This window comes from Hyperolius riggenbachi, chromosome 2, assembly GCF_040937935.1.
Source record: "Hyperolius riggenbachi isolate aHypRig1 chromosome 2, aHypRig1.pri, whole genome shotgun sequence".
Classification (NCBI taxonomy): Eukaryota; Metazoa; Chordata; class Amphibia; order Anura; family Hyperoliidae; genus Hyperolius; species Hyperolius riggenbachi.
The window spans coordinates 478,406,591-478,432,864 of record NC_090647.1 but is presented as its reverse complement, the minus strand read 5'-3'; the positions used below and the strand labels follow the sequence as shown (position 1 = coordinate 478,432,864).

Here is a 26,274-nt window from a genome sequence, read left to right as displayed (position 1 = left end):
GGACTCGATGGGCTCCCCACGGAACTTTACGTTAAATATAGCAAACAACTGTCTCCGCAGCTTCTAACATTATTTAAGGAAACGCTGCGGGAAGGGAAAGTCTCCCCTACTATGTCTGAGGCGTTGATTACCATTATCCCAAAGAAGGGCAAGGATCCATCTCTTTGCTCCTCCTATCGCCCTATTTCTTTATTAAACGTAGATAGCAAAATTTTAGCAAAAATTCTTGCCACTCGCCTTAATATGGTTATCACCTCAATTGTTCACAAGGACCAATCAGGTTTCATTCCCGGGAAGGGATGCGATATCAATCTGCGCAGGCTCTTCACGAATATATCCACTCGACACGATAACAGTGGCTCTAGAGTCATTGCATCCCTTGATGCTGAAAAAGCTTTTGATAGTGTCGAGTGGGTGTATCTGTGGGGAGTTCTGGAAAGATTCGGGATGGGCCCTAAATTTATCACTTACGTTAAGGCTCTTTACTCTGCCCCTGTGGCTAAGGTCAGAACCGGGAACAAAGTTTCCTCATTCTTCCCTCTTGGCCGGGGAACCCGACAGGGGTGCCCGTTGTCACCTGCTCTTTTTGCACTGGCAATGGAGCCCCTGGCGGCAACCCTGCGCGCCTCTCTGGAGGTTACTGGACTCCATGTCGCTGGCCTAGAAGAAAAAGTATCCCTATACGCGGATGACTTGCTCCTGTACCTTGCTGACCCATCCACCTCTCTATCCGCAGCATTATCTATCATAGATGATTTTGGAAGGTACTCTGGCTTAGTAATTAACTGGAGCAAGTCTCTGCTGATGCCTTTGGATCCTCGCCCTCAGACCCTGCCGCCCCCGCATCCACTCCAGGTGGTACCCGCACTAACGTATTTGGGTATTGTTGTCTCCCCTACAATTACAGACTTCCATGATCTTAATATTACCACCGTCCTGACACACACCAGGGAAAAACTACGGGCATGGGCATCACTCCCCTTATCCTTAATAGGACGAAGTAATCTTATCAAGATGTGCATACTCCCTAAATTCCTGTACATTTTTCGTAACACCCCTACTCTTATCCCTGCGCGTACCTTTTCGGAACTGGACAAAATGATTGGATCATTTATCTGGAATTCCTCGTCTCCCCGTATAGCACTGAATAGCCTACAGTTACCTGTGGACAGGGGTGGGATCGCACTCCCCAAATTTAAATTTTACTATTGGTCAGCTGTCCTAACAACAATATATTGGTGGTTCGCACAATCAGACTACAATCCAGCCACAGTTCTAGAGGCGAAGTTGCTGGGCTCATTTGCAGCTCTATCCAGTTTGCCCTTCCGGGGACCCAAAGCAACACTATCCCTAACTACCCCTATGAAAACAACCGCTAGGGTCTGGGAGATAGCAGGGGCGTACCTGACACGGAAAGGGCAATGGTCCCCACATACACCTTTATGGAATAACAATAAACTTAAAGAGTTCCTCTCAATCCCGGACCCGAGCATATGGGCCACCAAGGGCATCCTCAAAATCCAAGATATAGTGGAGGGTAACTCCCTTAGACAATTTGGGAGTCTTAGACAATCGTACAACCTTCCAACCTCTATGTTATTTAGATTCTTTCAACTGCGCCACGCCTTTAATGCCCAATTTAAGGACACTGACCTCCTAGTGCAATCTCACCCCTTAGAAAACTTACTGTCACACTCAGGACTAACTGGGGTTACCTCCCAAATCTATGCACTTCTTATTGATAAAGAAACTGGCCTGACTAACAAACTCATGATTAAATGGCAAAGGGACATTCCTGACATTTCCCAAAAGGACTGGGAGGAAATTACTGCAAGCATGGTACCCACACCTATAGCTGCCAGGCATAAACTGATATCTTTAAAATTCTTGTACAGATCATACGTTACTCCTTATAGAATCCAGAAAATGGGGAGGGAGGAGGCTGGGAAATGCTGGAGATGCGGAGAGGACGAGGCTGATTTCTTGCATATCTTTTGGACCTGTGCTCATTTACATGAATACTGGGAAAACGTGCACGACATGCTCTCTACTCTATTCCATAACCTAATACCCTACACTGCCAAAGCATGTCTGCTGGGAATATTTGGGGATGTCGCACTTTCAGAGAAAAAAATACTCTTAGCTCGCCTACTCCTTATGTATGCTAAGAGGGCGATTGCCATACGATGGAAAAAGTCCTCTCCTCCGTCTCTAGCGGATCTCAAAAAAGAAATTAATCAGGATGTTCCTATTTACAGATCCGTATATGAACATAGGGGCTCCCTTAAGAAATTTTATAAGATCTGGAAATGTTGGTTATCATTCTGTCACATAGACATTTAATTGCATCTCTGTTTACTAGATCTGCCTACATAATATCTAACCGTTCTTGCATATTTTTCTAAAAATTGATCACTGTGGGGGGAGGCGGGACTGGACTGGGACGGGGGGAAGGGGGGAACCCGATTTGTATGTGTTGCTATATGTTTTTCTATGTGTTGAAAACAATAAAAATTGTTTCAAAAAAAAAAAAACAGAAACCAGATAAGAATGGACATGTCAGCACCTGTCTGAATGGATGCTGTGTTTATAATATAGGTATTGACGGGTCTGTTGTGGTCTGTTCCTTTCCATAAAACAACCCTTTTTGGTTTTGTGAGCATAAAACCTGGGACACACCTGCATTATTTATTGGCCAATTTTACCACCTCCATGTACCTGGGCCAACAGATTTTGAATTTTATAAACAGTGTTTGTAGGTAAACTTTCATACCACATGGAGTTGGTAAAATTGGTCAACGATTGGTCAATCAAAACTGAAGGAGTGTATCAGGCTTTAGTCTTCTGGCTGAAAGTATAGTCTTTAAAAAGTCTGAGTAAGGATCATAAAACAGCCATGTATGCTGGTGATCAATGGTGTTGAAAGCCCCTTCACTTGTTTAGGGATAATTATAATTTTTTTTTTAAACATTCATTTGTTTTTAATTAACTGCCCGTATTTTTCGGCATATAAAATGCACCTAGGTTTAGAGGGCAAAGACCATGGAAAGTAAAATAATTACTAAACCTGGTGCGTCCATAGTCCATGAGCGTCTTGTAGATGTTCTCCCCCGATTATTGTGTCCCTTTCTGGTCCCCAGTGTGGCTCCTTCTGTCCCCTTTTGTGCCTCCTGTGTCCCCCATTTTACCTCCTCTGTCCGCCGTGTGTCTATCGCTCCCTGGTGTAGCCTCCTCTGCCCTCTCCCCTTGTAAGTATGTGAAGCGGCAGTGCCCCACCTCATCATCGGCTCCAGTGGCGAACACAGACCTCTTTTGCACAGCCACCCTGGTGTCGGCCTCTGCTGATCATGTCATCAGCAAAAGCCGACTCTAGAGGAGCCATGTAGGAGAGGAGAGGTCTGTGTTCGCCACTGGAGCCGTTGATGAGGTGAAATGCACTGCTGCTTCACATATTTACACAGAGGGAGGGCAGCAGAGGCTACTCGGGGGAGAAGGGAGACACACGGGGGTACAACAATAGACAGTCCTTGAGGTCATGGCGTGTCGGCTGGAGGTTGTAAGTCTGGGATTCACTGTGTTTGGCCTATAAGACAAAAGGACTTTTTCTCCCTGTTGTTGGGTGAGAAAAATTGCATCTTATATGCTGACAAATACGGTACCTACCTTTTCAGGCTTTCTATATGATTTATGTTTAGTTAAATCCCAAAACTCATTGGCCTCAATTTACTAAGATCATGCTGGAGATAATGAGGCAAGAGAAAACTTACCTCCACACAGTGGGAGAGTTATCTTATCACTTCATTCCTTAAGTTACCTCCTCTGTAGTTAATTTACCTCCTCTGTAGTTAATTTACCTCCTCTGTAGTTAATTTACCTCCTTTGTAGTTAATTTACCTCCTTTGTAGTTAATTTACCTCCTTTGTAGTTAATTTACCTCCTCTGTAGTTAATTTACCTCCTCTGTAGTTAATTTCACATGCAGTTAATTAACAACCTGTCTTTAACTCTGGAGTTATTTTAAGGATTGGAGAGTTAACTTAAAGACAGAAGAGTTAACTTTAGGTTTGCCTGAGGTAAAATGTTTCCTGAATACTACATGCCTTATCACCATGGTAACAACTCTAGAAGAGTTATTAAAGACAGGAGATAATCTTAGTGAATTGAGGCCATTGTCTGACAGGTTTAAGTACCACCTAATGTAATCCCAAGAATCCCCAGGAGTAGGCACATCACTTGTTGGGGTATAGAGTACAAAAAGCATCCAGTTGAAGCTACCTATTTTTTTTTCCTTTTGACAATCTGGTTCTAATCCGTTTTCATGACTATAAACATTGTCATGAAAAAACTGCTTGAAATATAGCTTGTATTCTCTGCATGTGCTTTGCTTATGGTTTTCTGTTAACATGAATAATTGCTTGTTTAAAAAGAGTGGTGAAATAACAGCTTGTGCTCCCTACTAAAGTTTGTACTAGAATAAAGACAGAGTGCTTTTCCTTCATAAATCCACCCATACTCCCCTTCTAATGTGTCCTGGCAATTTTCCCTATTCTTTGCTCTGCACTATAATTATTAATACAGTACACCAGTCATTTGTATTGCCATGGTTCATTTTGTAAACGTCATGAGAATCGGTGTTCTCAGCAGAGCTGCAGATTGAGTACTGTATACAACTGATTGTAGAGGTGGGTTTGTATGTTTGTCACTATAGAAAAGCATCTCCATTAAATATCATATTAACCTTGGAGTCATCATTGTTAGTTTATCCTTAAAATGATCAGATACCAGTATATAAAAAACTAATGGTACTGAAATGTATGGCTCCCCATCTTGCAACATCATAATCCTGTACATTGCTGTGCAAAACTTCAGTACATCATATCACACTAAACTCATCCAAGTGAGAGAGACAGAGTACACGATGTATATCACAGGGGAATAAAGGGATCATGAAGGGCACACCATCAAGAAATTGGTCGGGTGCTTGACACTGAGACATAGGCTGTGTGTCCCCTGTGGGAACATATGGCTCAATAAAAGAGCGTGAATTATTGCAAAATCGGTGTGGTGACACATTTGTCTACAGTATATTACAGGGGGGCAGTGTGAGATCTACCCAGACGTTCTCTGCAATCTACTGGTAGCTCACAATCTACACAGTGGGCACCCCCTGATTTAACTGACCGCAGGCAGATATTTTTTTCTTTTTACCAAACCGCAGTTATTATATAAGCTATGTGTTAATGGATTTTGCATTTCATCTGCAAAATACACTCTATTTGTTTTCCTTTTTAGGCAGCTACACAGTTTAAAAACAGCTTATCAAAGTTAATGGAAATTCTAATGTCCAAGGAGCCATCTTATATCCGTTGCATAAAGCCCAATGATGCCAAACAAGCAGGTCAGTACAAAAACTATGCTGGTTTCATATGCTTGGTAGTCATGCTGTACTATTAGGGCTGTTTCACACCCTGGGTGATTCTGTGGCTATTGCCGATCATCGAAGATCAGCAAATCGGTAGTGTAGTGTCTCTATGGGAGTATTCACACTGCAGCGTTTGCGATTGCATAGCAATTTTTCACCCTTAGTTTCTGACAAGCGCACACACACACACACACACACACACACACACACACACACACACACACACACACACACACACACACACACACACACACACACACACACACACACACACACACACACACACACACACACACGATAGAACAATACAATGATAGATCACTGAGATGTCAGGACATATACACAGGTAGACAGTAATTATAATACACGCAATGAATACTTTGAAATATAACAAATGGTCTAAGAAAAAAAAAAAGCAACCATGACTCCATGAGTCTGTCGAGAAATCTAAAAAAATCCAAAAAACCTGTAAAGAATCACCGTAGGTTGTCCATTCCTGTCAAATGGAGTGTTATTTATCCAGTGTCCAAAGATGTTAAAAAAACAAAAAAAAACTTTATATCCGTGACCAGGGCAATAAGGGAGGTTAGCAGTTTTCCATTTTAAGGCTGTGAACCAGATGGCAGCTAGCAAAATAGATCACAATGCATTTGGAAAGGCCCTGAGACTTATCTGTTAGGGGCAAATAAAAGCACCTGATTATTCAGGGGGATGCTAAATGGGAAAGCCTTATAAAATAGTGATTTAATGTCAGCCCAAAAGTACTGGTCTATAGGACAGTCCCAAAAAACATGCATGAGGGACCCATTTCACCATAGCCACGAAAGCATAGAGTAAAGGAAGCAGGGAAAATAAGGAGGTGGGCAGGCGCATAATAGTCTCACCTTTTGAAAGCAAGTTATCTTGATTCATAAACACTTATATGACAAAGAGCTTCCCTTTGACCCACCGGTATCATTAATTTCCCTTATCCCAGAGAAAATTTCCTTTAACAAGAAATTGATTACGCCTCAGCTACTAGTAGAATCATGTCTCTTAATTGCATGTTAGAAATCTGCAGAAATTCTCACAATTATCCAGTTATCCAAAGAAATAAACAACATCATGCGAAGGGAAGAACTTAAAGAGAACCAGAGACGAAGCACCCTCATGTATTTTACCATATATCAATGGGAACATGACAGTAAACACCTACTCTGCTCTTTGTTTCATTTTTCACTCCTCCGTCTTTTTATCAGCCCTGATAAATCCCAGACTGAGCATACAGTCTAGCTTTGCCCTGGAATGATTATAGCTGAGTCATTCTTCTGTGAGGTCTTTCCCCATGCCCCCTCCTGGCTCTGTTTTCCTGCTACGAGGATACATAGCAGGAAAGCAGAGCCACAAGGGGGCAGGCTGGGCTTGAAAAGACATCACAGAAGACTGACTCAGCTATAATCATTACGGGGCAAAGCTAGACTGAATGCTCAGTCAGAGATTTTATCAGAGCTGATAACAAGACTGAGCACTGAAAAATGAAACAAAGAGCAGAGTAGGTGTTTACTGTCATGTTCCCATTGATTTATATGGTAAAATATGAGGGTGCTTCGTCACTGGTTCTCTTTAAGACCACAGTAGATGGAAATACAGAGAGGTATGTTCTGAAGTGGGCTGTGTGTTTGGACTATAGAGAATCTCATCAAGCCCAGAGTCTACTAGGCAAAATAAATGTTTGGACCAAACAAAACATATCCCTGATACATTTTATCTTGGGAACAGTACTGAGTAGATATAAAGTATGTAGGAAACTGCAATGCTTATACCTCATATGTCTTGGTGTATGTTTGTATATGCCCATATTTGGGTATATGCAGGAGATTCAATGATTTCAGCAGCATCTATTTCCATAGGTTCACTGTCAGGACATGAGGTCAATTTTAGCATGGCACTTAAGAACATGATTTTGTAGCCCTTATTTTACTATGAGTTTTGCACTCAAGAAATCCTGAATGATACGAAGGTTAAAAAATAACTATAACTATAAACCTAATACCGTATATACTCGCATATAAGCCGACCCCCCAACTTTTCCCTGAAAAAACAGGGGAAAATGATTGACCCCCATATAAGCCGGGGGTAGGAAATGCTGGATTGGTGCAGCCCCCCAGTGTGTCCCAATATAGCTAGTATAGTGCCCAGTATAGGTAGGTAGTGTCCAGTATAGCTAGTATAGTGCCCAGTATAGCCAGTATAGTGCCCAGTATAGCCAGTATAGTGCCCAGTATAGCCAGTATAGTGCCCAGTATAGCCAGTATAGTGCCCAGTATAGCGCCCAGTATGGGTAAGCAGTGCCTCAGTTTAGCTAGTATAGTGCCCAGTTTAGCTAGTATAGTGCCCCAGTATGGCTAGTAAAGTGCCCAGTTTAGCCAGTATAGTGCCCAGTTTAGTTAGTATAGTGCCCAGTTTAGCCAGTATAGTGCCCAGTTTAGCTAGTATAGTGCCCAGTTTAGCCAGTATAGTGCCCAGTTTAGCTAGTATAGTGCCCAGTTTAGCTAGTATAGTGCCCCAGTATGGCTAGTAAAGTGCCCAGTTTAGCCAGTATAGTGCCCAGTTTAGCCAGTATAGTGCCCAGTTTAGCCAGTATAGTGCCCAGTTTAGCCAGTATAGTGCCCAGTTTAGCTAGTATAGTGCCCAGTTTAGCTAGTAAAGTGCCCAGTTTAACCAGTATAGTGCCCAGTTTAGCTAGTAAAGTGCCCAGTTTAGCCAGCATAGTGCCCAGTTTAGCCAGCATAGTGCCCAGTTTAGCCAGCATAGTGCCCAGTTTAGCCAGCATAGTGCCCAGTTTAGCCAGCATAGTGCCCAGTTTAGCCAGCATAGTGCCCAGTTTAGCTAGTATAGTGCCCAGTTTAGCTAGTCTAGTGCCCAGTTTAGCCAGTATAGTGCCCAGTTTAGCCAGTATAGTGCCCAGCATAGAGGGGTAGTGCTCCCCCCGCGGCCGCCGCTGCTATTACCTGCTTAGGCAGCGGCCGCTTCCTAATCCGCGTTCCCCTTCTGAAACTTTTCAGCGTGTATCACAGCAGCGCGCCCGGCGCTGCTGCTGTGACGATGCAGGGGGCAGGAAAGAGCGGTTCCCTTGGTAACGGCGATACAGATCGCCGCTATAGGGAGCCGCGCTCTTTCCTGCCCCCTGCATCGTCACAGCAATACACGCTGAAAAGTTTCAGAAGGGGAACGCGGATTAGGAAGCGGACGCTGCCTAAGCAGGTAATAGCAGCGGGGGGAGCGGGGAGGGGGGGAGCGGGGCGCAGACCACCCACCACTAGACCACCAGGGAAGACTCGCATACAAGCCGACCCCCCAACTCTTGACCCCCTTTTTGGGGGTCAAAAATTCGGCTTGTACGCGAGTATATACGGTAAGTTGCCAAGACATGTAAACTCACACATGATAAAGTGTGATTTTTCTCACCCCCAGTGTCTGTATTTCACATATGGTCTTGAAATCAGCTTCCCCGGTGTGAAATTGGGCCCTGGGCCTTTTTTTTTTTCCAAACCATAAGTGCAAAGGATGCTGGGGGATTGATGTCATAACTCCACCCCTCATGTCCATGTGATCTAATCTAGGCAGACAGACAGACATCTGAGATAAAAATTATAGCAGACAGACATAAGTCAGGCTGCAGCAGTTTTCCTGCGTCTTCTCTCTCCTACACACTGAAAAGAGAAGTAATTTGATCCAGGCAGACAGCAGGCGAGGGAGGGGCAGGGCAGTTAACCAGGCTGAAGAGATGGGCACAATGCTTTCAGCTTCAGGAGGAATAAGGAAGTGCTACTTACAGATATAAATGTGTCTGTTGTATCCAATATAATGTACCAGAGGTAAACTTTATATGGTCATCTAACTGTACACACTGCCTAGACTACATATATGCATTGCCATTCAGACCTTTTTTTTTGGCTGGAGGTGGTCATATTAATATGCTTTTCTTTTTTATTAGCTCGTTTTGATGAAGTCCTCATCAGACACCAAGTGAAATATCTTGGACTCATTGAGAATGTGAGAGTGCGACGTGCTGGCTTTGCCTACCGGAGAAAATATGAGTTCTTCTTACAAAGGTATAAAATTAAATATTTTAAAGTTCCAGATATTTATGCATGACTCTCCTCCCTTGATAATACATGATCATGAACTCACATTCTTGATTAATCTTCAGGTACAAATCACTTTGTCCCGATACCTGGCCTAACTCGAAAGGCTCTGTAACAAAAGGAGTGGAGACTCTTGTCAAATACCTTGGCTATAAGCAAGAGGAGTATAAAATGGGCAGGTATGGTGATGACTTAGGCTGTACATATTTCACAAGTCTGGTGCACAATACTCTTCTCATATTTTTTTTATTTATTTTTAGGACAAAGATATTTATTCGGTTTCCTAAAACTCTTTTTGCAACAGAGGATGCTTTGGAAGTGAGGAAGCAGAGTATAGGTTTGTTTAAACTTTTCATGTTCGCTTCAGTTTCTTTAACCACTTGAGGACCGTAGGCTTACACCCCCCTAGTGACCAGGCTATTTTTTTTTTTACAATTCAGACTACTGCAGCTTTAAGGGCTTGCTGCAGAGCTGTACACCTCGGCACACAAGTGATTCCCCTCCCTTTCTGCAAGAAAGCTCTGTTGGTGGGCTCTGATCCCTGTCGGCATGTTTATTTCATTTATTTGTGTTTTTTTGTAATAAATTAGACTTTTTTTTTTTTTCTTATTCTCGGCCCTCCCTCCCCCTGCCAGCCAATCACCACGAACGGCTGTCTAAGGCATCAGCCTATGACAGCCAATTGCTCCTGTGCCTCACCAGGGGACAGCAGAGTGACACGGCTGTCCCCAGTACAGCGCTGCCTTAGATCGCAGCGCTGTACATTGTAAATATATGGCGGTTTCGCCATCTAACATTCTCCTGGCGGCGATTGCCACTGGGAGACTGATGATGGAGCGAAATTCCATCATTGAAGCGGAGATGTGCACGAGCATCGGCACGCGCGATCTCCTGTAAAACCCCGCCCCAGGACTTCACGCCAATTGGCTTTAAGCGGCCCTGGGGCTGCCGCCGTGTTCTCGCCAATCAGCGTGGAGAGGTCAGCAAGTAGTTAAGCCAGCAGAGCAACAGTGCAATTGATTTTCAGTTGGTTTCTGATTATAATCTAATTGCAATGAAACGCTATATACTTACTAAAGATTGTAAGTATGCATGGGACCTGTGGCTGGTGGCTTAGGGTCCTTCGACACTGAGTTCACACAAAAAATCTGTATAGTTCTGTTCAAGTCCTGACAGTTTTGTATCAGTTTTGTATCAGTTTTCTATCAGTTTTACCTGAGAGAAATAGAACTGTACACTTTGTATGTGTGAACCCAGCCATGAAAACGGATACAAAGCTGACAGGGCAGGACTGGAATGGAACTGTGCACCTTTTATGTGTGAGCTCAGCCTAAATCAGTTGCTGTCCAATATAACTGAAAGGACAACTGATGTGCAAGGTAATATCCTTCTTTCCCGTTGGCCTCTTTCAGAGTAATACTGAAAAACTGAAAGCTTTTGCATAATGCACTGTTATGGAAAGTTAAGATGGATCAGTTTTTAAGCATTTATGGTAAAAGAGGCCTTAGTGTGGGCGACGCAGTTGTGGGCAGTGGCTTAGTGTGGGTGGTGGCTTAGTACAGCACACTATTCCTTTGAGGATTGGGGGTTGCCTGGTTTGGTAGTAATCAACCGCATGTGGTCTTGGGACACTATTGACCAGAGTGTGGCTACTTTTACTTGAGCTATTCTTTTTTCATTGCACCTTTAGGCTACTTTCACAGTGGGACGTTACAGGCGCACGTTAGAGCAGCCTGTAATGCAGCCCAACTCACAGTAATGAAAAATCAATGGGCTGTTCACAGTGCCCACGTTGCGGTACAGTGTAACGCTGGACTTCAAAGAAAGTGCAGCATGCTGTGTGTTATAGGTGGTTTTAGCTGCTTTAGACTGTTTGCACATGCTCAGTAAGGGGAGAGTCCGCTATTGTTCCTAGCCACATGGCTAATTAATATTCACTGCACTGTAGTGTTGTCCAGATCATGAACAATTCTGATCTTTGGATCTTTTTTTGTGAGTCAAATCATCCGGATCATTACAATGAAGGATTCGGTTCACAGTGGATGTCTGGAAGAAACAGGAACTGCAGCTTCTGTGCACAAGCACAATCTTCCTGCTGCATCTCTCCCTTTCCCATTAGCACCCTCAATGTGCCTACATTCTCCTGCACCTCTCACTCTGCTGCACCCCTGCTTCCTGCTTCCCTAGTAAAATGATTCAAAGATTCGGTTCAAAGATCCGGATCTTTTCAATGATCCGATTCGAATCATCCGAATCATTTAAAAGATCTGGACTGCCCAGGATAGCACCAAGAGCCTCAGAACGTGGCCCAATCTGACATCCAACTTCAACACCACCATGCGTTGCATTAGGGGCACGTTATGCGACCTTAACGTCCCCTAAAAAGCAACGTCTTGGTGTGAAAGAGGCCTTAAAGAGAGTCTGAAGCGAGAATAAATCTCGCTTCAGACCACACGTGCCCCTGCTAAACCGCCGCTATCCCGCGGCTTAACGGGGGTTCCTGATCCCCCAAATCCCCTCCGTAATGCGGGGGAGCGCTTCCTGGTTGGGGCAGGGCTAACCGCCGCAGCCCTGCCCCACGCGCGTCTGTCAGCGCGTATCTCCGCCTCTCCCCCGCCCCTCTCAGTCTTCCTTCACTGAGAGGGGCGGGGGAGAGGCGGCGATGTGCCGCTGACAGACGCGACTGGAGGCAGGGCTGCAGCCGTTAGCCCTGCCTCCAGGAGCGACCAAGTCTGCGACCAAGTGTCGCAGTAGGGGGTTTGGGGGTCAAGGGACCCCCGTTTAGCGACGCTATTGCGGCGGTTTAGCAGGGGCACACGTGCCCCTGCTAACTATGAGCTCTGAAGCGAGATTTATTCTCGCTTCAGAGTCTCTTTAAAGGAGATAGGAGCAGATGAAAGCAGAAGTTTTTTTGCTTTTTAACTGAACTGTTGTGCATTTTAATGTGTTGTGTGCCTTGCTAAAGATTGTCTAGCAGCTGTAATAAAGCTGGCGATACAGGAGTCGATATTTTGTCCCAATATGCCTAGCTGATCAATCTTTATTAGATTGGAATGTGATCGGCTAGTGATGGCTTTCTTCCCTGCATGGCACGCTGAGTCTCGAGACTTCTGCAGAAATCTGTTATGTATGGAGTGAACCACAAGTAATTGTACTACTCGATGTCGTGCAACATACTATCGTCTATTAATCCCCCACAGCTCCTGCCCGCCCCCTTGCTCAGAAATGTACCTGTGTAATCAATCAGACATCCGATAAACTGCATAGAATCGATTTGAAAGGGAATCATTGGGATATGTTGTGGCAGTAGATGACCATCAGACTTGATCAACGTGAAGGATTTGGTGGGTAATTACACACATATAAATTAATAGTTGTATGCAACATCAATATCCTTAGCAGAACCTTTATTAGTGCATATTCCTGGAATGCACTAATATTCTAAAAGGTAGAATCCTGAGCATTAAAGCCTAAGGCTGGTTTCACAGTGGGACGTTAAAGTCCCACGTTACAGCAGTCAGTAACGCAGCCTAACTCACAGCACTGTAAAATCAATTGTGCTGTTCACAGTGCCCACGTTGCGTTACATAGTAACGCAGCATGTTTAAATAAAGTGCTGCATGCTGTACGTTATACTGGGCTAAGCAGTGTTAGACTGCTTGCACATGCTCAGTAATGTTGGAGGAGGAGTTCTCCCCTCCTCCTCCTCAGCCAGCCACATGGCTAATTAATATTCACTGCACTGCAGAGACTCATGGTAGGACTGTAGTGTTGTCCGGATCATGAACGAATCGTTCATTTGATCCGGATCTTTTTTGTGAGTCGAATCATCCGGATCATCACAATGAAAGATTCGGTCCACAGTGGATGTCTGTCTGGAAGAAACAGGAACATACAGAATGTACAGTGCAGGGAAAGTCCTGTCCTGCTAGTCATTTCACCCAGTCTGCTTCCCTAGTAAAATGATTCAAATGATTCGGTTTTAAGATCCGGATCTTTTCAATGATCCGATTCAAATGATCCAAATCCTTAAAAAGATCCGGACTTCCTATCACTAACCTGGAGCGCTGCTTTGAGAGCTGCATAACGCAGCTCAATCTGACGTCCAACTTCAACACCACCATACGTTGCGTTAGGGGCACGTTATGTGACCATAACGTCCCCTAAAACGCAACGTCTTGGTGGGGTTAAGTAGCCTAAGCACAGCGCTGTTGTTTTTTATGTGTTTATATATTTTAAAGAGGCACTGTAGTGATATATAGTAGAATGCTATAAATTATTCAGGATACCCACTTTTAAGGTAATTTTGTGGTTTCATTAGAAACCCTTTCTGTATCTATACATTGCTGTATATTTGTTTTTAGCCCTTTACTCCCTGTGGTGCTTATCCTAGACTGTTTAGCTATGCGGAATGGTAGACCAGGTATATTTTCTACTGGCTTCAGAACTTTCAGTAAACAAACATTATGCTGAGATTATCTTCCAGGACTACGTATTGCCACTTGTTATCAATTGTAGAATGTAAGTCCGGGAGAGGAAAGATTTTACTATGGGGAAACTGACTAATTTGTGAATAAATATTGTTAAAAAAAGAAACATAAGCAATTAATAAAATGCATTACATTATTTTCACTACGGTTCACCTTAATAATTATATATTCAAGTTTGTAAAGACACAATTGTTGAAGATAAAGAAAATGCTGGCTGCAACAGTTTATAGATCTTTCTCTTCACCAACTTCTACTTGTCTGCTTATTCCTAGTCTCAAACCATGCCTCCCTCGTAATGCCTGCTACACACAATGCAATTTCCCTTCAGATTGAAAGGCGAAACGAAAATTTCCCTCAGGTCCGATCTGCTTTTGCTGATGGATTTTGTAAAAAAGTGATCAGTGGCTTCTTGTCACTTATTGAGGAGTGCCTCAGACAGGCATGGGATTACAGTAACTGCCATATTTGTTGTATTAGAAGATGAGGGAATGTTTGGTTGGAAGGTGTCACAGATCTTTTCATGTCAATGTTTTTCAGCAACGTTTCTCCAGGCAAGGTGGAAAGGATACAGTCAGCGCCAGAAATTCCTACACATGAAACATTCCGGTGAGTAGCAGTTAGCTGTGTATAGATTTTAGTTTTTTTTCTTTGTACATTAAGGCCCGGTTCACATTAGCGGTTGTTTGCCAAACGGACCGGATGACCTGACCGGATCCGGACCGGATCCGGATCGGAACCGTACGGTTCTGATCCGGATCCGATCCGGATCCGGTCAGGTTGCATCAGGTGGCAATCAGGATGCGATCCGGATCCGTTTGGCAAAATATACGTAAAAAAAAAAAAAATGTTGGGGTCTGGGAGGTCAGCAGAAGGGGGACCTGTGGAATCAGGCCCTCTGCTGTTTAGCACTCACCTCCACCTCCGACATGCTGCCAACATCCTGCCAACACCTCCAGCTCGTGCTGCTCCACTCCAAAATGCTTGCCCATGTGTCCCCAGCCAATATCGCCGCAAAAATCCGCATAGGAAGTGGGGTAGAAGATCCGGATTTCTCAGCCAGTGTGTTGTGCGGCCTCCGGTTCCCATTTGTTTGTATTGGCCGGATGGTGCAGTCCGGCTCCGCCCCGGATATGGCTGCCGGAGGGGCCGGATGAAAAAATAGCGCATGTTGGAACGGAGTCCGGATCCGGCCCGGATCCGGTCCGGCTCCGGTTCTGCAGAACGGACCCATGTGAACGGACGCATAGGCTTTAATTGCTATGCCGTGCGTCCGTTCCGTCCGTTCTGCAGGTGGTGCGGCTCCGGCACGGCGATTCCGGAGGGCCACCGCAAGTGTGAACCGGGCCTTAGGCTATATTTTAAATTTCACTAAAACTACCAACAACGTCTTCATGTTAAAGGGGAGCTTAGAGGGAACCTCAGTTCAGGAAAGTTTTTACAAACAAAGGCTAAGCTAGGGTCGAATTTCCCCCATAAAGACACTTCCATACACATGCTTAGTTTGCTCATCTCCTGCTGTTCTTAGAAGAGGATTATTTTCCCTGTCAACTTCTATAGTGAAGTGCTGCGAATGATGACAGCGCTGACTTGTGCTTAAAGCGGACCCAAACCAAACATTTTTTAATTAAAAATATTTAGTTGCACCACTCTGACACATACAAAGATAAATAAACACTCCTTCAATCCTATGATCATTTCAGTGCATGCTTTTCACCCTTCTCTTTTCATAGCTAGGATTATACTGGGGGCAGCCATTAGCAATTCCTCCATTGCCAGACACCATCTACTCCACCAGTTTGCCGGAAAAATTCCGGCAATTTGAAAGGAAGGGAGGGGTTCCACCAATAAATGTAAAATATTTTATATTTGTCATCATGCAGCTGAAAAAAGGCTGCTATTTATTATTATAATTTAGAAAATAGATTTTATTTCTGAAATCTTGTATTTTTAATTTGGGTCCACTTTAACCTTAATCTGACTTTCTAACGTAAACACTTTTATCTCTGAGGCAAAAATAAACATTGTGAGTCAGTAATAAGTGTAAAATGTTATCTCCCTGGGCTTCCCAGAATAATAATTTTTAGAATTTGCAAAAGGCAACATGGCCGCCCCCATGACACAGAGAAAATGCATTCTGCAGCTCAGACCAGTTAGGCTAGACAGCAGTGTGGATTGGTAACGCAATGTTTTTAGGTGGTTAAAGAAGTGAAGGCAAGGGATGTATTTTGTTCCAGTTACTGAAGCATCTGTGTGCAGGGGGGGAAGTGGTAACCGATCCAAATGTTAAAACTGACCTGATCTCTATTACAGCACTCAATAAGTCTTTATTTCACATGTCATTGCTGAATAAATTCACTGGACTGTTCTCCAGCCTTGTTTAGCTAGATAAGAGTGTCTTATCAGCAGCAGAGAATCTGAACTGTGAGCTGTGCCTCCTCAACTCTCTGCTGTGTAAACACAAGCTCAACCCTTTCAGTGCTTCTAGTGAAGTGAATCCAGGGTTTTTTTTTATTTAGGATTTTAATAAAGTGTAATAAAGATTTGTATTTCCCTAAAAATCATCATACTGTGGATAATCTTTTAGAGCAGAGTGGAAGTTTTGAGTTTAGTTCCAATTTAAATGATCTTACACCCCATTAACTGGCTGTGCGCAATACACTTGTACAGGATACTAGACTTTTGTGTGCACATTTTTTTTCTCATTTGTGAGACTGTTTACTATGTAAGCATTGTGCTCTATTAGCTGCTCTGAAATCACTCCTGTTATGACTTGCCTTGCAGCTGTAGAGATCCAGTCATGGTGGCGTGGAACAGTAGGCCGCCGAAAAGCTGCTCAAAGGAAGTGGGCTGTGGAAGTTGTCCGACGGTTAGTAGTTAAAACCTCTTTGTTGTATATAATCTGTAGTTTCAGTCACAGAAAGGGGGAAACAATCAGGCTGATATTCTGTAGTCTATTCTATTTTCTTCAGAATCCACAATTATTGCCTGAAACCTGCTGTGCACAATGTATGAGCTGTGATTTCTGACCTACACTACAGCAACTGAGGGGGTGGTAACTTGCACCACATAAGTCGGTGGGAGAGACTAGATGACATCCTGCGGTGTCTTGCTCTGTGCTGTTCTAGTAAGAGCACTGGTTTTATAAAGGTGGCTATAAGTCGCTCAAGCATCATTCATGTGTAAAAGCTACTTGGGCTTTATTTTTTGGCAAATACACTAATTATCATTTGGTATTTATGTGTGTGCAGATGGTATCCTTTCCTACCTCAATGCTGCCCTAACTTTCTGCCGAGAACCTTTTCAAGCAGCCCTCCTCCTGTTTGTGTGACCACTCCCTCCCTCTAGAGTGTAAGCCTTTGGCAGGGTCCTTTCTCCTTGTGTATCATACTTGAGGGCCCTTTTCCACTAGCAATCGCAAATCACAAACGCCAGTGATTGCGAATTTTCATTAATTCTGTTATGCGATTTCGAAATTGAATCACTATAGTGGAAAATGCTTCTCATGATTTCTATGATAAAGTAACAACCCTAGTGATTTAAAAATCACTAGCGATTTGCGATTCAGCTGTGCAGTAGAAAAAGGCCCTGATTGTGAACTTTACCCAGAGTAATGTGTTATTGGGGCTACCACTCCAGTGTATGATCTGGCATTTATTTATGCATTGGCAATCTGTGCTTACTTCCTCAGGCCGAAGAAAGTGCCTAAAATCATTAAGTACAAGACGCTCAGTGCTCAAGCACCTATAAGACGCATATATATTTAAATACGGAATATAACAAAATTGTATAAAAAGTATAATTCATTATAAATAGTTCTATTTATTTGTATACAAATTGTATATCACAATTGTAACACAGCTTGTTTTACATATTTATTTTGAAGCAAACGTTTAAAACTGTTTATCGTATATTGTCCCATTAGGGGGAAAAGACGTGCAACACCAGGGAAAAAAATAGATGAATAGCCTCACTATGTTTTCGGTTCTTGTGATATGTTCCTGGTATGCTATAGTTGGCACCTACCAAAAGTGGACTAAGGAAGGAAAACCAGTGAGTCAGGGGCAGAGTCCTGGGTGTCTACAGCTCGGGGGGAGGGGTCGGTGGTATTTATTTTCTACACTAATGATCAGTTCTAATGTAATTACAAATGAACCGTTCCCCAGAAAAGTATTGGCTTGTTTACTTGTTCTATTTATTGAATACTGAATCATCAGTTTTAAAACTGTCAAAATACAGGAAAGTGATAAGCAGACTGTTTGGATTAAATGTTCATCCTCCATTTGAGCTTATGGCGTTCTCCACTTTCAAAGTAAAGGCCACTTTATGTCAATCTGTAAAGCAATGATGAGGCTGTTTTCCCCTTTTATAAATGATGGAGGTTGTCTCTCTGTGGCAATAATTAACAGCAGTGGGCGTGAGCACATGTAAAAGCACTTTTATAAATCAGACATTTAAAGTGAACCAGAGACTAAGAACCCGCATGTATTTTACCATATATATATATCAGTGGGAACATTAGAGAAAATACCTACCCTGCTCTCTGTTTCATTCTTCACTGCTCTGCCTGCTTATTATCAGCCCTGATAAAATCCCCAACTGAGCATTCAGTCTGGCTTTGCTTAGGAATCATTATAGCTGAGTCTGTCTTCTGTCTTTTCAAGCCCAAGCCTGCCCCCTTCTGGCTCTGCTCAGGAATAATTATAGCTGAGTAATTTATAGCAGAGCCAGAGGGATTTGTGTCAGGGCTGATAACAGGCAGGCTAAGTAGTAAAGCATGAAACAGAAACCAGGTAGGTGTTTTCTCTAATGTTCCCACTGATGGCACTTTGAGTCCACCAGGAGAAAAGCGCTATATAAGTGTTTGTCTTTGTCTTTTGATATATATGGTAAAATACATGAGGGTGCTTCGTCTCTGGTTCACTTTAAAATGACAGGGTGTCTTGAAAACTGGTATGCAGTGTGTTTAGTTCAGACTTTTCTATACATTTATGGAGAAAGTTACAGGTTTACTTTGAATATTTGTAGAAATGAAAAGTGGAGGTTGGGAAGGGGTGACCGGACAGGCTAAGGAGAGCAGCTTGTGTTTTGCTCTTGTAGGGCTTCTAGCTTTTGGCTGAACACTTTTCATTAGTACCATTTAGTATGTAATTTGCCTTGTGTATTATTACATTATAATTACCAGTATTCCACAGATTATTGTTGGACTAACTTTATTAGTATTATTAGATTCCGGCAGCCAGCTGCACTTCCTTTCTGAGGCTCATTTGTTGCAGTAGAAATGCTGTTCCTGGGCACTGAATGACCACAGTCCAGTGTCTGCTCTGGAAAGATTATAGAACTATGATGTAATGGAGATTAAGTGATTATCTGGGGTTCCGATCAGGACACATGAGGGACTCTGTTAAGAATTGGTGATGAAACAGCTAAATGGAGTCACTTGGATAAAACACAGAGAATTATTACAGTGTAAATTTTGTACGGTTAGAACAAGTGAAATGACATATTTCAAGTGTCAGAAGGGGAATTTTATTTACCAATGTCGTGTTTTGTTTTTTTGTTTGTTTGTTTTAATGGCCTGTATAAACTCCCCCTAATTATTATTGTATATTTATATTGCACAGACATCTTCCGCACTACTTTAGAGAGTCCATAGTTATTATTTTTTAGTTTTTATATAGTGCCCTCATCTTCCGCAGCACTGTACAGGGTATGTTGTCACTTAACTGTCCCTCAGAGGAGCTCACAATCTAATCCCTCGGTGGTTTGCAAAAGTATTTGGGCCCCTTGAATTTTTCCACAATTTGTCATATTACTGCCACAAACATGAATTAATTTTATTGGCATTCCATGTGAAAGACCAATACAAAGTGGTGTACATGTGAGAAGTGGAACGAAAATCATACAGGTTTCCAAACATTTAAAAATAAACTGCAAAGTGGGGTGTGCGTAATTAATTAGCCCCCTTTGGTCTGAGTGCAGTCAGTTACACATAGACATTGCCTGATGAGTGCTAATAACTAAATAGAGTGCACCTGTGTGTAATCTAATGTCAGTACAAATACAGCTGCTCTGTGACGGCCTCAGAGGTTGTCTAGTAGAATATTGGGAGAAACACCATGAAGTCCAAAGAACACACAAGACAGGTCAGGGATAAAGTTATTGAGAAATTTAAAGCAGGCTTAGTCTACAAAAAGATTTCCAAAGCCTTGAACATCCCACGGAGCACTGTTCAAGCGATCATTCAGAAATGGAAGGAGTATGGCACAACTTTGTCTACCAAGACAAGGCCATCCACCTAAACTCACAGGCCGAACAAGGAGAGCGCTGATCAGAAAAGCAGTCAAGAGGCCCATGGCGACTCTGGACGAGCTGCAGAGATCTACAGCTCAGGTGGGGGAATCTGTCCATAGGACAACTATTAGTCCTGCACTGCACAAAGTTGGCCTTTATGGAAGAGTGGCAAGAAGAAAGCCATTGTTAACAGAAAAGCATAAGAAGTCCCGTTTGCTGTGCCCCCCACATGGCTTGTGGCAAACTGCAAACGTGTGGAAGAAGGTGCTCTGGTCAGATGAGACCAAAATGGAACTTTTGGGCCAAAATGCAAAATGCTATGTATGGCAGAAAACTAACGCTGCACATCACTCTGAACACCCATTCCCACTGTCAAATATGGTGGTGGCAGCATCATGCTCTGGGGGTGCTTCTCTTCAGCAGGGACAGGGAAGCTGGTCAGAGTTGATGGGAAGTTGGATGGAGCCAAATACAGGGCAATCTTGGAAGAAAATCTCTTGGAGTCTGCAAAAGACTTGAGACTGGGGCGGAGGTTCACCTTCCAGTAGGACAACGACCCCAAACATAAAGCCAGGGCAACAGTGGAATGGTTTAAAACAAAACCTATCCATGTGTTAGAATGGCTCAGTCAAAGTCCAGATCTAAATCCAATCGAGAATCTGTGGCAAGATCTGAAAACTGCTGTTCACAAACGCTGTCCATCTAATCTGACTGAGCTGGAGCTGTTTTGCAAAGAAGAATGGGCAAGGATTTCAGTCTCTAGATGTGCAAAGCTGGTAGAGACATACCCTAAAAGACTGGCAGCTGTAATTGCAGCAAAAGGTGGTTCTACAAAGTATTGACTCATAGGGCTGAATAATTACGCACTCCCCACTTTGCAGTTATTTAGGTCCGCTGCATTCCCCCATTGCACTCCACCCGGCTACTTTTTCATGCCGCCAAGCATGAAAAATGTTCTGGGGAGAATACTTAGTGTACCTGTAGGGAAAAAGTGCCCCTATGGGGTACTTGCCTCTGGATCTTGGAGAGTCTATTGTTGTCATCCTTCACCAGCCTGTTCCAACTCTGAGATCCCTGAAAAGCTGCTTGTTGCCAGCTTGTGCATATGCAGTAGCATGGACCCACTTAGGCTCTGGCGGAAAAAGCCAAGCCTGAGTAGGTCCATGCTACGAGTAACACGGACCCAATCGGGCTTGGCTTTTTCGGTCTGAGCCCAAGTGAGACTGGTCTAGTGCACAAGCGCAGCTCGGCCACGCCTTGGGCACCACATCGACTGATCAGGCTGGCTGAGGAGGGTGGGGGAAGCCTCTACAGGACCCAGATATTATTATTAAATAAAATAATAATTAAAAAAGCTTGTTTAAAAAAAACTGACAGCCCTGGATCTGCTTCATTTTTGGAACAATTTGCACCTTATTGACCATCCATAATGTTGACATGATTAAAATGTATGGGCTTAGTCCAAGGATATATTTACAAGTTTGATATCCCACATTTGTGGACATAACCCAATGTCCCAGCATGCTGGTGGTGTGGCCTGTGTGCCGATTTCCAAAATGCCTTTGGATCAGCTTATTTGGAGCGACCTTGAAAAATTCCTCCAACCTTGTGGCTTCTGCCTTCCACCACTTATGTGGGCTTTCCAGGGCAAGTGACTTATTTGACATCAGCTGACTAAGGAGCTTATAAACAGACTAAAAGCAGCTCCACTGAAGCATGGCTACAAGGGAGTAGGAAATCTTTTATGCCTGAAGCTGAATTTGTAAAGTGGAATTGATCATGCGTTGTTTGCAGTGGACTTCCAATTCCAGAATGCACTACTGCCATTTATTTTATAAATTATTTTATAAATGGTGGCAAATATTGTCTATTCTTTGTTCTGCCCCATCTTCTCCTTTTCCAGGATGGTATGGAAGTGTCTGTCCCTAAACATCTGCCCCATCACTATCTCCTACCATGATGTGTATTGGCCACCACCCATGTACACATACACTGGTGCAAAGGGCAGGCTGTCAGACAAAACTATGTGCAGTCATCATTCACACAGGATGGGAGGGGTCAGGTGAGGGGGGAGAAAGGGGAGTACAGTAAGGCTCCCTCAGTTCAGCCTTGCTGAAAAAAAAACCCCGAAAGAGCTCTGCATTAAAGTGATTTCACCTTGCTAATTCCTTGTTCTCTGCAGAATAACGAGAGTTGGCTGGAAGTCACAAAGGTTTACGAAACTCTATTTGTATTTAGATATGATAAAAAAGGGTCTTTGCATAACCTCTACATCCTGTGAGAGGAAGTGACCCCAGTTTGCTGTGCTTACAGGCTCACCTAGTATTGGAATGTTTTCAGATAACATGAAAAGAATTGAATCTCTGCAGATAAAGTGTGTAAATGATCAACGTCACTATAGACGTTTCTCTCATTTTCTGCTAGAAAATATAGTGATAGGCGGTCCTGTCTACAGACCAACTGTTCATATAGTTGCCTAATGTGCTATAATCTAAATGTACAAAGCTTTAAAGCCTGGTAGACACGTCCAATTTTGATTGGCTAATGACTGGCCAATTTTACCGCCTCCATGTAGCATGGGGGCCAACAGATTTTGAATACTATGGGTAGATTGTGTAGATAAGTTATCCTACTACATTGAAGTAGTAAAATTGTCCAATCAAAATTAGAGGTGTGTAATACACCTTCAATTTTGATTGGCCGATAGATACCATTTCAAAGTAAAATACACCACGCTAGTGAAATTAAAAAACATTGTTTACAGATTCTCTATAGCTAGTTAATACTTGCTTTTGGCCAAATCAGAAGACCATGTCCTAACAGTAATCTCTGCAGACAGCCTTGGATAAATGTTCTGCATGTGATATGGATGGTCATTTTTGTGCTGGGCAGATAACCAATGCAGGAGCCCCACTTCCCTCATGCTGTATCTGTAAGTCTATCTGAAGACAGTTTGGCTTGAGAGGAGATAATTCCCACCTGCTGTCCTCCTCTGTCCTGTGTCGGCAGCAACCTGGGTTTTTGGCTAACTTCAAGGACAACTATCACAGTTAGCTCTACATTACTAGCAAATAGCGATACAAAGGCTTTTTCCCAGAACGTCATTTCGGACAGCACCCCTGGATGAGACCTGTCTCCCTCCCCACTGTGGACAGGAAACTGTTAAAAGAAGAATTTGCATAAGCAATAGGCAGCCACATATAAGATACTACACCTGCCACAGTACCTCAGTTTAGTTTCCTGTCCCGGACGGGATGCATGGGAGAGGTCTCCAGGAGTGCCATCCATGTCAGGCGGCAGGGGCAGCGGTTTCCAGGGCTCCAAGTAGCGCTGTTCAGTGAACAGTCAGGAGCCCTGCAGCGTGGAGGAGGCTTCGCCATCGGAGGCAGCAACTTTATGCGCGCATGTGCGTGCATTGGAGAGAGTTCACTTCCGGTTGAACCGGAGGTAGTCACGCGCTGGCGTCCCGCGTGATCTGAAGTCTGAGCCGGGCGGCAGGGGCCGCGGCGGTGTTTAGGAATCGGCATACAGCTGATTCCTTAAGGTAAGAAGCTGATTAAGCATATGCTTAGCCGGCAGGGGCCGCATGCATAATTGGATCAGCTGCATCAAATCAGCAGCACAGCTATAAGTTTGTAGAGTCCATGATGCACTCTGGTTTGTGGCTGGGATCATGGAGGACGCCTCTGGGTCAGCTCCTGCACAATCTGCTGAATCTGCCCAGGATCCCTCTCTGGCAAGTAGATGTGATTATGTTTCTTCTGCTTGGCTGGATGTATGTTATGTATAGAGGGATTTGTCTAATGGCTGGCTATCGTTTATTATGTTTTATACCCAAAAGACATAAGACTGAGAAGGTTGAAAAGTCTGAAAAATCTTCTACTCAGTCCAGTCAGCATGGATTGGCAACTCTGAATGGAAATGGTGCCAGTATTGTACAGAGAAGGTCCACAGCAATAGGAAATTAAAGATTCTGCTATTGCTTCTACCGCCTCAGCTGCTTCAGATGAGCCTGGGACTAGTACTGCTATGGCTTATCTACCTGTTATAGCTAATCCATCATCTCCTATGTTGTCTGCACCTCTAACTATGCCTCCTGCTTCCAAGAGACATAGGCCTCTATTTATTGAGCATTCCTGCATGCGGTAATGCTCAAAACAGCTGACTTTACCCACCATTTAGTAAAGTGTGCATTCATAAAACCTGTGTCCGCATGAAAATCTATAATTCCTGAGCAGGTGCGGGAAATGAACACCTTGTGTGAAGATTATCACAACACAGGTCACTGAAGGTTAATTCATAAAAATTAAAGCAGGCAAATGTGAGCAGAGAAACCCTGGCTGTTTAGAGAAGGCGATAAGCCAGCAATAACAGGCAAGCTAATGGAGAGACAGACCTCCCAGGCAGCTGCAGTGAGAGCAGAACAAACTGCATCCCAGAATACCCAGGCTGTGTTTTTAACCCCTTGGGTACCTGTTTTCAGATAAATTTCACATCAGAAAGCCTGCATGTGTAACATTCTTGAAGTTCTTCTAAGCTGCAGCAATTAAATAGATTGTTTAAAAGAACTAGACAGATTCAGGGCAAGGAGAGGCAATTTAAACAAAAATGCACATGTAAAGGAATGCTGGGGCTGCCTCCTTTTATAGTAACTCTCTCTGCACAGAGAAAATGTATCAAACTAGGAGGAAGATTTGAGTAAAACTGACTAAGGGCCTTTTTTTCATTACCCTGCGAGTTACGATTTGATTCTGATCACGAGGTACGTTAAACTAATGGAAACTGCAGCAGCAATTTCCATTAGTGCAATCTGATTGCGATGCGATTTGGACAAAGCACAATCGTCATCCTCCTGCATTGTATGCAATTGAGCTGTACTAGAAGTATAGTAGCGCAATCGCATAGTGGAAATTAAAGTACGATTGGGATTGCAAATGTGGTTGCGATCGCATTTCATAGTGGAAAAGAGCCCTAACCGCAATGTTTTTTTCCTGAATTAATGAAAGACTTACTAATAGGTATTAAGTCTGAGCAGAAATCTTTGACACCTTTGGATCAAATGTATGAGAGTTTGACGGATCCTCATTCTCGGTTTATTCCAGTCCATTCTACTTTTAAGATTAGGATTAAGGAGTGGGATAATCCTAGGAAAAGGTTTTTTTTTTTTGGCCCAGATCATTATCTAAATGTTGTTTTTCTCCTGAAGATCAGGGTTTTTGGGAACCCCACCTAAATTAGATCCATATTTTTCAAGGGTATCAAACAAAACTGACCTACTTTTTTGAGGATTTCTGGGAAATTTTGAATGATTTCCCTAAAGTTTGGAATGCTTCCAATTATCTAGTGGACGCTTCAGATGATACGGTTAAACTTATGGCCAGAACTACGGCATTAGTTAATTCAGCCAGAAGAGGTGTATGGGTAAAAACTTGGAATGATGACAATTCTTCAAAATCAAGTTATGTGGTGTACCTTGTGAAGGGGGTCTGCTGTTTGAGTCAGTTAGACAACCCTCTAGACAGAACGGCAGACACACATGTAAAAAAAAAAAAAAAAAAAAAAAAAAAAAAAGGATTCCTGTTAAAGGAATTCTGGAATTCTATCGATTCACATATTTTCAATTGACACAGGAATTGTTTGGGAAGTGTTGCTAAGTACTGGTGTATACATTTTTAGTAGCAACCTCTTTGTTTACTGTTATCAAAATGCTTTCAAACTTTACTGACAAAACTGACTCTGAGCCATGAGGAGAGGGGAAATTCCCCTCACACTTGATCAGATAACTCTGTGTAACTGTGTGTGACAGAGAGAACAGCTGCAGCTTCTGTGTCCTGTTTTGGACTGAAGTGTCTGTAGAGAGCAGAGGAAATGTAACTAATTGTTACAGCTTTTCATACTGTTTTTTGCTTTCAGAGTTTGTTTGATATTTGCTTTCTGTAGTCCGA

General features: G+C 43.2%; 1 protein-coding gene across 6 annotated transcripts in view; it reads left to right on the top strand.

Annotated features, from left to right (window-relative positions):
• The window catches only part of MYO1C (myosin IC), a 236,580-nt gene that overhangs the window by 180,070 nt on the left and 30,236 nt on the right, over positions 1-26,274 (top strand). For all 6 annotated transcript variants that reach the window (XM_068270286.1, XM_068270282.1, XM_068270280.1 and 3 more), the window contains exons 18-23: positions 5,292-5,397; positions 9,398-9,515; positions 9,614-9,727; positions 9,809-9,885; positions 14,576-14,644; positions 16,820-16,904. In XM_068270286.1, coding sequence (XP_068126387.1) covers positions 5,292-5,397; positions 9,398-9,515; positions 9,614-9,727; positions 9,809-9,885; positions 14,576-14,644; positions 16,820-16,904 — 569 coding nt within the window. The remainder of the gene's footprint in view (positions 1-5,291; positions 5,398-9,397; positions 9,516-9,613; positions 9,728-9,808; positions 9,886-14,575; positions 14,645-16,819; positions 16,905-26,274) is intronic.